Source organism: Spermophilus citellus, assembly GCF_964194105.1.
Source record: "Spermophilus citellus genome assembly, chromosome: 8".
Lineage (NCBI taxonomy): Eukaryota > Metazoa > Chordata > Mammalia > Rodentia > Sciuridae > Spermophilus > Spermophilus citellus.
Window position 1 is genome coordinate 125,939,178 of NC_138189.1, and position 16,342 is coordinate 125,955,519.

General features: G+C 35.0%; 1 protein-coding gene across 1 annotated transcript in view; it reads right to left on the reverse strand.

The window, feature by feature from the left end:
- Window positions 1-13,674, reverse strand: part of RBM46 (RNA binding motif protein 46) — a 41,686-nt gene extending 28,012 nt beyond the window's left edge. The window contains exons 1-5 of the mRNA XM_081303825.1: window positions 13,555-13,674; window positions 11,033-11,158; window positions 5,309-5,470; window positions 3,987-4,454; window positions 2,505-3,287 (exon numbers count right to left, since the gene is read on the reverse strand). Of these exons, the coding sequence (XP_081159951.1) occupies window positions 2,505-3,287; window positions 3,987-4,454; window positions 5,309-5,459 (1,402 nt within the window). The 5' untranslated portion in view covers window positions 5,460-5,470; window positions 11,033-11,158; window positions 13,555-13,674. The remainder of the gene's footprint in view (window positions 1-2,504; window positions 3,288-3,986; window positions 4,455-5,308; window positions 5,471-11,032; window positions 11,159-13,554) is intronic.
- Between the last annotated feature and the right edge of the window lie 2,668 nt (window positions 13,675-16,342).

Consider the following 16,342-nt stretch of genomic DNA (forward strand, 5'->3'; position numbering starts at 1 on the left):
CCAGACAAAAATTTTAAAAAATTATCACATTCAAAGAAAATATCTTAAAATAGCAGTTAAAAAATGAACTAAAAAATTAGTTTCTATTTTTTTAAATGGAGCCAAAAGATGATTTAACACACAAGGAATTCTATTTGAGAGAATCCAAGAGCCAATAACAACCTTGTAAGACTTCAGAAAAACTCGATCCTTGAAACATTTAGCAGAATATAAATACACTACCCCTTCCCCTCCAAAAACATACTACTACCATTAATTTATTTCAACCCTGAACTACCCAATGAAACTCTACAGGAGGTGCATCTAAAATAGGATCAACACTTTAAATGTTGTAATCAGAGGCTCCAATATTTTTAAAAGAAAAAAAGTGAACTAAAACACTGCTCAAGCAATATTCAATCTATTCCTAATCCACTATGTGGTAACATGTAACCTCCTGGCTGTCCATAGCTCCTGACCCTGCTTCAATGACCTCTGAAGGCCTGATATTTGCTTTTTTTTTAGGATCGAAGTTTCTTGGATCTCTGGCTTTTTTGCTTCCCTAAATTCTTTCTTTCCTACTCTTCATTTGCCTAAATGTAATAGGTCCTATCTCTACCTGAGCAAACTTCAGTTATATTTATTATTCAAGTGTAATATGGATTTTTCTATTACTGTCTCTAGTCAAGGCCTACGTCTTGGGTATTGTGCTCAAATAGGCCCTAGGATTTAATCTAATTTTTTAAATATTTTTATATCTGGATCTTGCTTAAATTTATTAGTTCTTCTCCCTGATAATACACTGAGTAAATACATAAAATAAAATCATTCAACTTTTTATTAACAGCAGCTTTGATACAAAGTTGATAAAAAGGAAACCGCATGTAACCCTCTAAGTATTTATTTTCTTAAAGCTAATTTTATCATTAATTAACCAAAATCAAGTTAGCAATACATATCTGCAAGAGTTTTCTTAGGAACTCCAGGTCAATAACAGTTAACTAAGGCCCTAAGACTCAAGTTAAAAGTATCCTAATAAGAAAGTTAAAAATTGATGAAAAACCTCCAAATCTAATCTTCTTTATGGGATAAACATATGGGCAAACCATGTCTACGTAAAAACCTGCCGCGTTCCAAGAATCTTAGACATTTAAGTAAATTTGTAAGGGAATGAATAGGGACAAAAATTTTAAAATGTGTCAGCATTACCATGGTAGATCAGACACAAGGGAAATCCTTGTTCAGCAGCTAATTACCTATACCCAACTCCAAAAAAATTTAACCCATTTTAGTCTAAGAATTTGAATTTTGAATGATTTGCTATTCACCTAATAAATTTAGATGATCTTTGTTTAAAGAAAAAGAAAGTTTTTATTTTGTGTAAACAGAGTAATATCTAAGAATTTATCTTGTGTGACTATTAAATTCCTAACATTTCCAAACTATTAATGAAGGACACTACTGAAAAGTTTCTTTGAAGGAGACTCCTATATTTAGCCCTAAAGTTTTGATGAGATATACAAACCAAACTCTCCCGAAAATATTCAAAACAGAAGTATGGGTAAGTTTCACAATGTATAAAAATTACTCTCCATTATAATATTTTCCTTCTTGATTCCTTCTCTTGAGTAAATTTGAGAATACTAATTTTATATTGATAAAAGCTTCATTAGTATGGTTCTGAAATCATATAAGCTAAAAGTTTGACAATTATAATCAAGAAAAAACTGTAATCCTCAGTAGTAGATCTTTCTCTCTTATTGCTGACCAAGAAACCACTACTCTTCTAGTAAATATTATTCTGGACGGAGAGGAATCACCAATTGAATTCCATAGATGCATTAAAAAATTACACAAATGAAAGAAGAAGGACACCATCAGAGTGACATGTCTTCCTTTACAAATGTCAAATATTTAGGTAGAATATCTTTATATGAGCACCATAGCCTTATTAATTATCCCTCAAACACTGTAAACTTACTTTATAAATGTACAAATTATTAAGAGAGGATGGTAATAAACACCTCTTAATGATGCTTTTTTTTTTCCTTTCATGAGTAATAATGACAAATTTCCAGATTGGTGAGCATAAGGCTGGATCAATACATAACCCACATGAAATGTCTCTCAAAGAACTCCCTACTCCTGTACCTCAAAAAGATCACTGTGTAGACTTTACCAAAGATGTAGGGGTAGAATTATAAGTTGGTTTACATCATAAATTCTGTAACTAACAAATTTTTATCAAATTAGGATTTGTCATTATAAAAATAATAAAGTAAATGAAACAGGGTCTAAATCAAAACCAAATTTTCTTCTAAGCAAGAAATGCTTAAAAAGCTATATGTAGGAATATTATATAGGAGACAACTTTCAACAGTTTATCATGAATTCATAAAACAGATAAAATTAATATTAAATGCTCTGCACTAATGTTAAGAATTCAAAATAAACACATTTATAAACAGTCTTTCATTATATTCCTAACTTCATATTCAATATTATTTAAATATTTTTAAACTTACCCAAATGAAGTAATGTAAACTGGGCTGCCAGTTCCTTCGCATCTTCTAACGTAGTACAGAGTTTGTCTGGCATGAAGTAACTCTGGGATCCATTTGCAATAGCAGGAATAACTATTTTATATACCAAGAGTACTTTCCCATCCTGACTGGTTGTTGAATATAAATAATATTCTGGTGGTGCCCAATTATTCTTGTTGCAGTAATAATCCAAATGCATTACTGCAGAATTAAAATGATTGGATTTTAAAGAATACATACTAATTGGAGTAAGCTTTGTTCCAGGAAAAAAGGGGTAAGTGCATCTCTCAATTTCAGGGGGGCTTGGACTATGCTGACCATTAAGACGAGAAGGAAGAGTTGGTGGCTTGCCTAGAGTTTTTGGGTGGCTCTCTTCTTTGTTAGCATACACAATCAGGTTTTCAGAATTGGGGCTAATCTGACCATTAAGATGCTGTCGCCAAGTGTTTTCTTTATTTACTGGTTTTGCCAGTGTTACCTCAATACTTGCTCCATCAATGCATTTTCCATTCATAACAGACATAGCAGCCACTGCATCTTCTCGATTGAAAAAGTGAACAAAAGCATAGTCTCTAAGTTTCTTTACTCGTTCAACTGCACCAGGCTTGAATTTATTGAATTCTGCTTTAATAGTTTCCTCTGTAGTTGATATCATTAAATTTCTTACATAGAGAACTTTAACTCTCTGCATGGTTTCCTCATCAACTTCTTTCTCTGGATCAGCCCAATCTACCTGTATGGTGTGGCCCCATAGTTGGAATGTTCCTGTATAAAAGAATTATATTAATTTGAAGACAATCAGAACAAAAAACAAAAGTTTAAAATATTAAGTAAAACTATTTCTTCAAAGAAGCAGAAACTCAAGCACATATCATTATATTTGGTTAAGCCTTCATTTCCTACTCACATAAATACTTTTTATTAAAGCAAACATAATCAGAATTTAGCGGAATCCCCTCTGTACCTGATACTGGGAACTGAACACAGGGATGCTTTAGCACTTAGCTATATCCCCAGACCATTTTTAATTTTGAGACAGGGTCTTGCTAAGTTGACCAAAAAGGCCTCAAACTTGGGATCCTACTACCTCAGCCTCTCAAGTAGCTTGGATTACAGGCAAGCACCTGACAATGAAATTTATTTAAGTAAATATGACAAATATTCTTTAAAACTAGGTCTCCATTAGAAGAATTAATTCTCTTTGGATTTTTATTAATAATTAACACCTCAATTAAAGTATACAATTCAGTAATTGATAATTATCATAAACATGATAAATTTTTATAGGAATAATTTCTTGTCTTTTAGAATCATTTATTTTACTTCCCTTACTCAAACAATTCTTTATTCCTGTTAAGCGGCATTACATATTTTGTTAATAATGATCTATGACGTACTGTTATTTTTCCATATTTGTAATAATAAAGTTAATATGGAAAAATAACCTTTAAAAGATCAGTTTACCTGGAATTAGTTTTCTCCTAGCCATAGCAGCAGCTCTGTGAGATTCATATTCAACAAATGCAAAACCACGATTTTTGGTCTTATCAGTTGCACTTGGATAGACAATGACATCTACAACTCCTTCAGTAACTTTCTTCATTTCATCCAAAATTTCTTCTTTCTTCTTTTCCTTAGGAATAGCTCCAATAAATAATCTGCAATTATCCAAGCTCACACACACACCAATAAACTTCCCTGGTCTAATCTCATAATTATTAAGAATTCTGATGGCTAACTGGGCTTCTTCTTTTGTAGTGTACATCACAAAAGCATAACCTCGATTTTCACCACTAAATTCCATCATAAGTCGAAATTCATATATCTTTCCAGCTCTTTCAAATACAGGAACTAACTCATCTTCATACATATCACGAGGTATTTTTCCTACAAAAACTTCACAGCCTCTTGGTGGAGGTGGACCTTCCCAACCTGAAAGACCAAAAAAAAAAAAAAAAAAAATCTAAAAACATTTATTCATTACTGAATCATTTATTCATTCAACAAACTTGCTGTGAGCCTCTTATGTGCCAAGCACTATTCTAGGTATTGGAGATACAATGGCTGATATTCAAAAGACAAGAAAGACAATAAGTGAATGGTAAGTGTTATGAAGGAAAAAGCAAGCCATGAAAGGGATGATGCATTCAATAGTGACATGGTAAAGCTCTGAGCTTGTGATGTTTAAGTACAAATAAGGGAATGAGCCATGAGGAATCTCTCAGAGAAGAGCATTCGGGAAGAAGAAAAAAACAAGAGTTTTAGATGTTAGAGCAAAATAGCATAAAGGTCTATATGGCTACAGCATGCTTGAGGGTCAAGCAAAGTATTTAGTGATACAGTCACTGAGGTCATTGGAAGCAAGAACTTTAGATATAATAAAGCTAACTGGAGGGCTCTGAACAAAGTAGCTGCACTGCCACTGATAGGAAAATAAAATACTATATCTGTTTGAATCTGATTTTCTTCTATAAATAGCAATTTTCTACTCATTGCTCTCAAATTCTCTCCCAAACAACTTCCCCTTTAATACCAAAAGTACACTTTTTCACATTGTACCAATCCAGACTTCTTTCTCAACTACTTCTCAAACCAAGAGCAGAGCTGGGGGAAAAGGGAGGTGGGAGAGTAAGATGAGCACAGCATATATCCCTTCCCCTTAAAATGACTGGTGAGGTCTTAAAGCAGTTACAAGGAGAGAGCTACTATTTGGGATACTTGCAGAAACATACACATCATCTAAATGACTAAAGATCTAATTTAAAAGAATATAAACAAATCCCCACCTGGAGGTGGACCACCAAATTTCCTTTGCCCATTTTCTTGAACCATGTTGTAACCAGTCTTTTCCATCAAAGCAAGTAATGCTGCTTCATTCTGAGTGCCAGTTCGAACTTTACCACATCCATTTGTTCCATCTATATTTTCTTCATTCATGGCTGTAATACCTAAAATGAAGTTAAATTTAAAAATGCTTAAATTTATGTCATAGAACCCATAATCTATGAAGCATTCCTTTGTACAAGAAACCAAGGACGGTTGTGGCTGCCGTGTTGGGTGATTAATCTTTGCTGTTTGTTCCCTTAGTTCTGCATCAAGAGTTCTTCCCTACAATAGAAACTGGAAACTTCTTTTATTACTGTTTAATTAAGCAGTATCTTTAGAAAGCCTGAGCCTTCTAAAGGGACAGAAAAAGTGAAAAAAGATAAATAAAACCAGTAATGATTAAAAAAAAAAAAAGAACAAGAGAGAGAAGGAAAAAAATAAAACAAGGGCTGGGGGCATAGCTCAGTTGGTAGAACGCTTGTGTCCCATACATAAGGTCCTGGGTTCAATCCCCAACAACACACACACACACACACACACACACACACACACACACACAGCAAAAGGAGCAAGAAAACAAAACATACTGCTATCAAAGAATACATAATCATTGTTAATCTTCATAGCCCAAGATTTAAATCACTTTATTATATAGGCCACTCAATCTTTCTGTGACCAAGTATAAGTAGGCTTCTGCCAATATTGCTTATTTTGTCAGCAATCCCAAACAGCTTCACCAGAATCCAAAACCCGATAACTGGAATAAGAGATTCAAGTCAGTCCCTGAACCTATCTACTAGAAGTTACTAGAGAGATGAGAGAATACAACCTCTGGTCATCTGAGCAAAAACAAGAGCTACTATAATTTCCTACTAGCCGCAGCTTAAGAAATAAAACAGGTGGGCAGGAGCTAAGGCAAAAGAGCCGAGAACTCACTTATCACTAAAAATGTACTTTAATTACCATATTCTTTAGGATTTTTCCTAATATCAATGCTGTGGCTTATTAATTAATTTTATGTTGTTCATTCAATGTTATCATGAATAAATACAAAAATTAAAATTCACAGCATGGAGAAAGAATACACTGTGAAAGCTTTTTCACTTTCCAATAGAACCTTCCTAATTATAAATGGAAACAAAGTCACTGGGGCAAAGCATTTTAAAATATGAAATTCTGAGCCACAGCACCTCAATTTCAGGTTTCCTTATTGTGCAATCTTAGACAATTTATTCAATTTCTTCACACTTCAGTCTCTTCACTTAAAAATGGGATAACCTTATAACATGGTTGCTTTTAAGACTGAATAAGACAAGGTATGTAAAAAGATTACCAAAATTCCACAATATCAAATAAAGGCTAGCTTTGATAAATACGAGACTAACAGTACATCTTACTTTTTTTTGCACCAACTCTGCTGACACAGACATGCTTTTTTTCAGAAACATATTTCATTTTCTCAAAAGTAAGAAGTGAGTGTGATATGACAGACACATAGCTACAGAAGAATATCCACATCTCTACAGTAAGTGGGATGGGATTGAAGTGGTATCACCAAAGGATCTGCTCCAGAGCATTGAACTGTCCCTGAATCCATCCTCCCTAGTATTACCTGGACTCATAACCTTTCTTTTCACTTACTAACTATATAATTTTAAGTTATTTATTAGCTCCAGTGTATCTCAATTTCCTCTTCTATCATATGCAGAAATAATACTTCCTAGTCTCACAAATTTTTATGAAGAATAAATCAATGTTAAAAAAGCCTTTAGGATTCATTTTTTGGCTTTAAACAATAAAAATACTACTCAACCACAAATTTTTATGCATATATTGAAAACTTTCAAACCACTAGGCATCTGCAAATAACTATAGCCTGAAATCCCATTATTCAATTATCTATAGAATAATTGGCTTCAAAACAAAACTGTGATACCAGACAGAAACAGAATAATAATCTGATAATAAAATCATAAGAGGTTTGGTTTAATTCTGTGGGTGTACTATAAATATCAGGAAATTTCTACATGTTACTGCTGATCACTACAACTATTAGAGGCAAGTATCAACCTTACTAAAAGAAAACTATTATTTCTACTTAACAGATTGAGAGAGAATTATACTACCCAAGATCATAAGAGCCAGAAAGTGGCATAGACAGATTCATAACCAGGTCTGTTTGATCTCAAACACTACCCCTTCCTGCCAAGAAAATTATTCTGTTATACTTTCTGCCACAATTTTACCTTAAGTCCCCTGAAAAACAAGGAAGACCCCTAAATTGACTTTCATGCAAATGAAATATTCAGAAATTGACATAGCTAAATTTTGTGAACTCTTAAGTACTTCTTAAGTACTTCTTAAGTACTTCTTAAGTACTTTTATATTATCTAAATTTTTCTGAGTGATGAATGATGGCATAGCATCTCTCTCCTCTCTCCATGCACATGCATATATGTACGCACACTCTCCTTTTAAAGTTGCTTTCCAGGAAAGTAACTCATGCACTTCATAGTTTCTATGTGCTATCTATCTTATTTCCTTAAAGTTACTCTTTGGGGACCAGCCTTCTTTCCTAAGCTAAGATTCATTTACCAAACAGCCTAATGGATATGTGCTGAAAATTAGATATTATTAGGCATCTCAAATTCAACATATCAAAAACTGAATGCCAGGGCTGGGGTCGTGGCTCAATGGTAGAGTGTTCGCCTAGTATGCATGAGGCTCTGGGTTCAATCCTCAGAACCACATAAATGTAAAATAAAGATATTGTGTCCACCTAAAACTAAAAAATAAATATTAAAAAAAACTGAATGCCATTCTATCTTCCAAACCTGTTGCTTGTTACTTTATCTTATCTCAACTCTTTCAATGAATACAGGGCACCAAAACAAATATATTTCTTCTTCAAAGTGTCAAAGCTAGAAATCTAGGAGTTATCCCAGAGGCTTTCCTTTGACTTATGGCTAACTGATCACAAAGATCTGAAGAATTCCATTGCATATAAGCACTTTATACACACACACACACACACACACACACACACACACACACATACACACATACACACACACATATATATATTTTTTTAATCAGTCTACTTATTATTCATTTATTATTATATGCCAACAGCAGGTACCTATTTATAAATTCTCAAATACGCATCTTCTCATATACTAGACTTTACCTAGATTTTTTTTACACATTTCCTCCCTACTTTTTTTAGCGTTTTTCATTCCTAGTATTCTCTGGGAATCCTTCTCCACCCCCACTCTCCTTCTCTCAATTCTAAATTTTAGGTATTCCTTTGTATCCACTACAATCACAGAACCTAAGAAGGTCAGTCTCCCTCTTCTTCACCTACACCTCCACTTGTTCCCTTCCTCAAACCCACGAGACATTCAAGAGAGTCTAGTCTTTTATATCTCTAACACCATGTAAACTCCTTGGCCTATGATAAATGTTAAATGAATGATTCAGGACAGGAGGTACATCATTATTGAAATGAAAATAATGAACTTGTATGAGAAAAGACCTGAATTTCAGTCACTGGTCAACACTTCTGTCAAATCACTTTATAACTCTGACCTTTACTTTCTTAATTAGTGAAATTCCAGTTTATGCTTACTTCTGTATATATTTAACATAATTAAATGCCATACAGAATGACAAACACAGTATATAGTACTTGCAACAATCCTGTGAGATTAATACTATTCTTTTCCATTTGAAAAACAAAGTGAGTCTGAGATAAAAATCATAGAATTGGAGAGGCATATATTCAATTCAGAGGTGTGTCTGCCCAAATGTTGGGCTCCTAACCTTTATTTTATATTACCTTCACTTTAAATATTTTAAAAGCTAAAAATTATGAAAAAAAATGTGATTTACCTGCAATCATATAACATGGTGGTACCAATACCTGAATTCAGATTTTTTCATTACAGAAGTTTTTTTCAAACGATTAAAACATCTAGTCAAGGGCTGGGGTTGTGGCCCAGTGGTAGAGCCCTTGCCTAGCAAGGGTGGGGCCCTGGGTTAGATCCTCAGCACCACATGAAAATAAATAAATAAAATAAAAGTATTGTGTCCAACTACAACTAAAAAAATAAATATTTAAAAAATTAAAAAAGTAAAACATCTAGTCAGTTATTCATTGACTTTGAAAACTTATACCATGATTAAAAAACACTCAAAACTACATTAAGGAGAAAGTCTAGCAACAAAAGCTTCTTGGAAAAACCTCTAGTAAAATAATTTCAGAATTATTAGAGACCTTAAATATCAAATTTACCCATGTGAAATCTACATCCTCTTTTGTAACACCCATAGAGAGCAGATACCCATTTTATTCATGATTCTTACATGGACTATCATCTAGAGCACTGTATCTTTGGTTAACTGAGATCTTTCTTTCAATGCATTATAATCTTTTTCTCTATAAATTTCAATATTGATCCTGATTTACCCTCCTATCCAATTTCATACAGTTGCATCTAAAAGATAATTCTCCTCTTCTCCAGGCTAAATATTCAGTTTCTTTAAAACAACATTTCCCAAACTGGTTTCCTAAAGTATGGTAAATATAGTAAAAACAGCTTTTTTTTTTTTTAAGGGAGAAAGATGTTCTGTTCCTCAGAACACTTTTCCAGGGTATAAGTATTCCACATCTAATTACGTCTCAAAGAATCACTTTACCTCCCTCCTCAAACTATAATAATGAACATAAGCATATTTAAGGCCATTAAAAGTTTCAGTTAAAATGAACTTTTCATCTTTGTTTAATTCCACTGTTTACCAAATTTATTTCAGCATGATCTCCTAATTTCCCTTGGCAAACTATTTATTTCCTATAGAACCATTTGGAAAAATGCTACTTTAACTGTTTCTTATATGCTGTACCATCATATTCTCTCACTATCCTATTTCCTTTAAAAGTGTGGTAGCCAAAATTAAAAAGTTACTAGTGCAGAGAAAGATCATATTAGTGTCCAATAGAGTTGCATAAAATTATTGGTTCAAATGAGTTATATCTATCAAAAAAAAAAAAGAAATCTGTCCTGACCTATATACTAAGTAACCAGATTTTACAATCAGCTGAATTTTATCTTATTAGATTTGACTGCCAGTTCTCCCTACCTACCATCTAATCTTCACCCACTCCTTTTACTAGAGAATGACAAGAAATATATGCAAGACTTTGTACAGTTCAAGAAATTTCAATCAAAATATTGCAAAAACTTGAAATTACAGAAATTTAAGACACACAGGAGAGTCACCAATCCCATCATCTCTTTAAAAAGGTATCTGTTCTTATAAGTACCGCGCGCTAACAGATTGCGCCACTGGAGCTCCTAAAAAGGTATCTGTTCTTAAAATTTCCAAAACAATATATATATATATATATATATATATATATATACACACACACACACACACACACACACACACACACACAAATATATATGTATAATGCACAATTAAGAAATTTTACAAGTGCCTAAATTTAACACACTATTAACCAAATTATATCTCTAAAAGAACCAAAATTCAAGATTCAGAGCCAGAGAATTATACTCAGATCTAAAATATTCATTCTAAAACATTCCAGAATCAATCTGAGATCTAACCTAAATGTCTAAGGAAGCATAGCAGCCCTAATCATCAAGACAAAGCTGACATACCAATTGAGGGTTCCAGGCTCACTCTTTCCTCTTTACTTTCAGCTATGGATTCACACTCCAAAGTATTCTACCAATTTTTTTCTTTATTCTGCAGACCCAAGGAATAGCGTAGGAAAAGGAGGGTTCCTGGGCAAGAGAATGACACAAATGGTTTATGAAAAAGAAAGAAAAAAAGTAGAAATAGTAGATTAAAAGTTGTTTTACCCAATGCACCAATGAAAAATATGAAAAAAATAACCAATAAATACTCCCTAAAAAAATAAATGTTCTTTTGCCATATTCACCATACTTTCAGAGATAAATATTTTTACCTCTAGTTTAATTTTGAAAAAATGAAAAAACTCAATAAATTATGAAAAGGTCGGGACAACATAGCTAATCACAGAACAGATATACAACAATTCCACCAAATCTTTAGCTTTGTTAACTACATCTTAATTTCAAGCATCTTTCGTTAACAAATACATGTTTTTCAGATTTTCATTGTCTTGCAAAAAAGGAAATATATTAAACATATTAATAAAAAATAGACAAATACAATTTTAGTAAAATATAAATGGACAACACAATTTATCTAAGAAAGTTGGTTTCATCAATTTAAATTAAAACTTCTTCCAAATTTCTACAAAACAAGTAGTAATTTGAAAGTGAACAGGTCTTTTGCGATTTTTTAAAAATATTTTTTAGTTGTTTCTGTACCTTTATTTTATTTATTTGTATGTGGTGCTGAGAATCAAACCCAGTGCCTCACACATGCTAGGCAAGTGCATTACACTGAGTCATACCTCCAGTCCCATCTTTTGCGATTTTAAAAATTAAATGTAATAATGAAAACATTTTAAGATATCAAAACTTTTAAAGGAAGCAATTAGATATTTATGGAATTCTTAAAAGTAGATGTTAAATTCCTGATACGTTACAGTTCAGTTATACACTACGGTATAGTGAGACCATGGCTTCCAATTCAGTGGAGATTTTCAGCAGCAATTCATTTTAGTGACAGAATGCACTAGAGCAACTTGTTTGGAAAATAAGAAGGATTAATAAGACCTGTGAAGATAGGTGCATCTAAGATTATTTCAAAATAAAAGTGCACGGATGGATCAGCTGAATTCCATTTAAAATTTTAAAGAATCAGCACATTTTGTTGCAAAAAGTAAAATAAACGTAATGTAGTGTTTCATGCACCTAGAATTACTGCAGAGAGATTTAAATTTTGCATAAAATAAAAATTTAAAAAATAATTTACAACTTTTAAGAAACTTTTAAAATATTTTTGAACACAAAAGTATATACACCCTTTGAATGCAGGACAAATATATCCACATATTATTGTCCAAATTAAGTATACCTCTATTCTTAAATTTCTTCTATAACGGAGACCATATTTTCTTCCCACATTTCCTTATCTAACCTAACCAACCACTAGGTAGTTAAAATAAAATGGTAAACAATAGCCAGCATTAAAATGTCCAACTTTTTAAGCCAACTCACTGATTTCTATTTACAACTCTTTCTTAAGTATGTCTGGTGTCATCAGACAACAAAATGACACTGTGAAACATGAGGCTTAAATTTCAATCCATAAATTGGGTATATTCTTAATCTTTAAGTCATAATATATTCCATAATACATGTTTACGTTTTAAGTATTAAACTACATTATTATCTTTAGCAATATTCAAGTTTACTACTTCCCCCTGACGTGGAAATCGGCATTTAAAGCAGTATCTTAAGCAGAACACAAGGCACTGTTAATATGCAGGAACTGCAGTCACCTTTACGTCTATAAAGACACACAGTTGCAAATAAGTATTAAAATGGAATGGTTTGAATAAGTCTATCATCACGGTTCATAAGAAATTTAAATCTGAAAAGCTCCAAATATGTCTAATTCCTCAACTTTCTGTTTTGTTCATTCTTGAAAATACCTTCCGATCACTTCAATAAACAAATCTCTGCCCACACGTGAATTAACGTCTACTTGCAGGGCATCCTGCTTCCTGCTTTATAACGCCATTCCGAAACAACGTGGGGCAGATTTTTTTTAAAGACACGCTTTACATAACGTAAAGAGTAGAGCCTATTTACCACGAGTGTAAAGAGAGTCAAAGCTTAAAGGAACTTCAACGTGAGCCAAGTTAAATCTACAGAGGAGGAAGGCGGTGCCCGAGCCAATCCAAGGTTTGCCCGAGGATCTCAGCATTTGTATTAACGCTAAGGTAAAACCCCCAATTTCCAGATTCTAGGAACTCCCTAGTTCTCCTCCAGGAAACATTTTAAAATTAGCCATTAAAGCCATCAAGTGTAAGGAAACCATGATGGTACTGTGGCGCGTCCCGCTACCCAAGGCGTACGCGGGTGAGAGGGGTCACTTGTCTTCCAGGTCCACCCGCAACCTTCCACTACTCAACACGCAAGAGAGGGCTTGGGGAAGAGACAGGAAGGAGTTACAGCAAGAGGAAAGTTCGAGGCTCATTCTCAGTACTCGAGGGAGGCACGACGTGATTGCTAAATCTCACCCAGCAGTCTGGACGCCCCTAGGCGTCGTCTCAAAGGCTCTGGAAGAGACGCGCGGGCGCGACAACTGCCGGACGGGAAGGCGGGCGGCCCAGACCTGCTGCAGTCGACGCAGGAAGAGGGTCAAGGAGAGAATATGGAAGGCAGCAGACGGGAAGCAGCCGGAAGGCGGCCAGGGAGAGCGGAAATAAGGCGGAGAGAGGGCAGGGCGCCGCTGGGCGGAAGGAGCAGCAGAGGCCCGACGGCGGGGACGGCGGCGCGAGAGCGGGCTCCAGACACTGTCTGGCCTCAAGATGCCCCTGGGCCAGGGAGGGACTTCTCCAACAGCTGACTTGGGCTGCTGGGTGGCGCTGGGTGGCACTGGGGGGGGGGGGGGCGGGATGAGCCCACAGCGACCGCCTTCGGCGGGGCAAGATCCCTGCTGCCGGTTCAGCGTGACAGTGAGTGGGACCGGACTTTTTGCGGCCAAGGGGCAGGGTCTCCAGCCGTTAGTTGCGGTAAGTTACTTGGCAGTAAACCCACTGTCCCCATCCTTTCCTCACCCCTTTGGGTCTTCAAAGGTTGGTCCTAAATCCCTGGGACCAACGACCACAAACCGCCGCCACCACCACCGTTTCGGGGACCAGTCGGGCGGAGGGGCGGGGGTCGTCTCAGGGGGAGGGGGCCCACCAGGAGGAGCTCGCGCTAGTCCTCGCGCCTTGGCTAGGCTCCCAGCGGGCGCTGCGCGAGGTGGCCTAGACAGCCCCACGCGGCGGGGTGCTTCGACCAATCAGCAGCTCCTCGGGGAGGAGCAAGGAGGAGTGGGCTGGATCAAGGCTTAAATCAATTAGGAGGTTCTTGGGAGAGGTGTGAGTGTTTGGAGTGACAGGCACTGCAGTCAATTGAGGCAAGAAAAGCAATATTTAGGGTGTGGACGGGCCTGGGGCAATGACAAATGAAAGTCTCACATATCTAAACGCACTAAAAAGTTTGTAATTTGAATTTATATACCTTGCTTACTTAGGGAAATATAGATACTTCATGAAGTTTCTTTTTCTTGTTTGAAGGAATTTATAAGTCTTAAATTACTAGCTTGTCGGAAACGTCATATATTTAACTGTGGACCTTTTAAAAGAAGGGCTGGAGTAGGTGGCTTATAAGGAAGTTGATTCATAGTGGGATTGGGAAGAATAGACAACTCTAGATAGGGTAGAGGGGTGGGAGGGAAAGAGAGGGGGCATGAGGTTAGAAATGATGGTGGAATGTGATGATCATTATTATCCAAGTACATTTATAAAGAAACAAATTGGTATGAATATACTTTGTATACAACCAGAGATATGAAAAATTGTGCTCTATATATGTAAAAAGAATTGTAATGCATTCCGCTTCCTCATATAAATAATAAAAAAAAGCTACTTTACTTACTTGAACCTGTTCAAAATAGAGATTGTGAGGATCCGATAATGAATAATACCAAAATTTGATAAAAGTACTATCCCCACAGTTTGGGAAATTGAGATTTAGAAAGCTTAATTCATTAAGTCTTAAGCTTTCAATTCTTTGAGAATTTCAACAGAATTGACGCGGGAGCTCTAAACTAGGTTGGAAATCATAATCTAGAGTTTATATAGCCTTTATATATGCTTTTATATATATATATATGTGTGAAATGTATATTTTTAAAAGCTCTAGTCATTCACCTATTTTTTCAATAGAATAGAACTCTTACAAACAATGATTATTTTGAAAGTTACTGTAAGTAGTATATTTGCTGCTCAATTTAAGTTTTTATAGTTGCCCTGTGTCTAGAACAATGGGCCTTAATGGATTAAGCAATTTGCCTAAGATGTTTTTTTTCTTTCTTTCTTTCTTTTTTTTTTTTTTAGAATTTTTCATATTTATTTTTTAGTTCTCGGCGGACACAACATCTTTGTTGGTATGTGGTGCTGAGGATCCAACCCGGGCCGCACGCATGCCAGGCGAGCACGCTACCGCTTGAGCCACATCCCCAGCCCCTGCCTAAGATTTTACAGCAAAAGTGAACCCAGTTTAGCTCTAAAACCTGCAGATATAACCACTATATTTCCAGAAACAAGAACACTTGGCAAAAAAAAAAAAAAAAACAAGATTGAAGATAAGCACATTGGAAGCTCAACAAATATTTTTTCTTGAGCTCTCTGCCCTTTGGTCAGTGAATACCAGTCTCATTTTATGAAGGCTATATGCATCATACAAAATAAAGCAACTACAGTGGTAGAACTACTTGGCTGTCTTTTCTTTTTTAATTTTTTTTTCTAAATAAATAAAATAAAAGTATAACACAATACCTTTATTTTATTTATTTAGTTTTATGTGGTGCTGAGGATCGAACCCAGTGCCTCACACATGATAGGCAAGTGCTCTACTACTGAGCTATAACTCCAAACCTTTTTTTTTTAAACATGCCATCCTCTACCTCAAGAACTGGGGTTAATAACAGTTATATCATATTGATTAATATTTGTTTTGGTTTTTTTTATTTCTCCAGAAAAGGACTCACCACATTCTTCATTTTCTTGATGTCTTCTCAGTTCCTAGTAGTTAATTTTAAATACAAGTGTGTTTAAGATTAAACTAACTAAAATGGTGCTAAAACAAATAAGAATTTCAAAAAATTGCTGTAGGATCCTTCAGTCATTGGGTGGAGATAGCTTTTGAGGTGTGAAAGTTCTTAAAAGCAGACTGAGGAGTTGTTATTTAACATTTTTAATTTCCTTGATTTTTCCCTTTGCCTGGCCATTTCCCCCAAATATAAGGAAAACTGAAAAA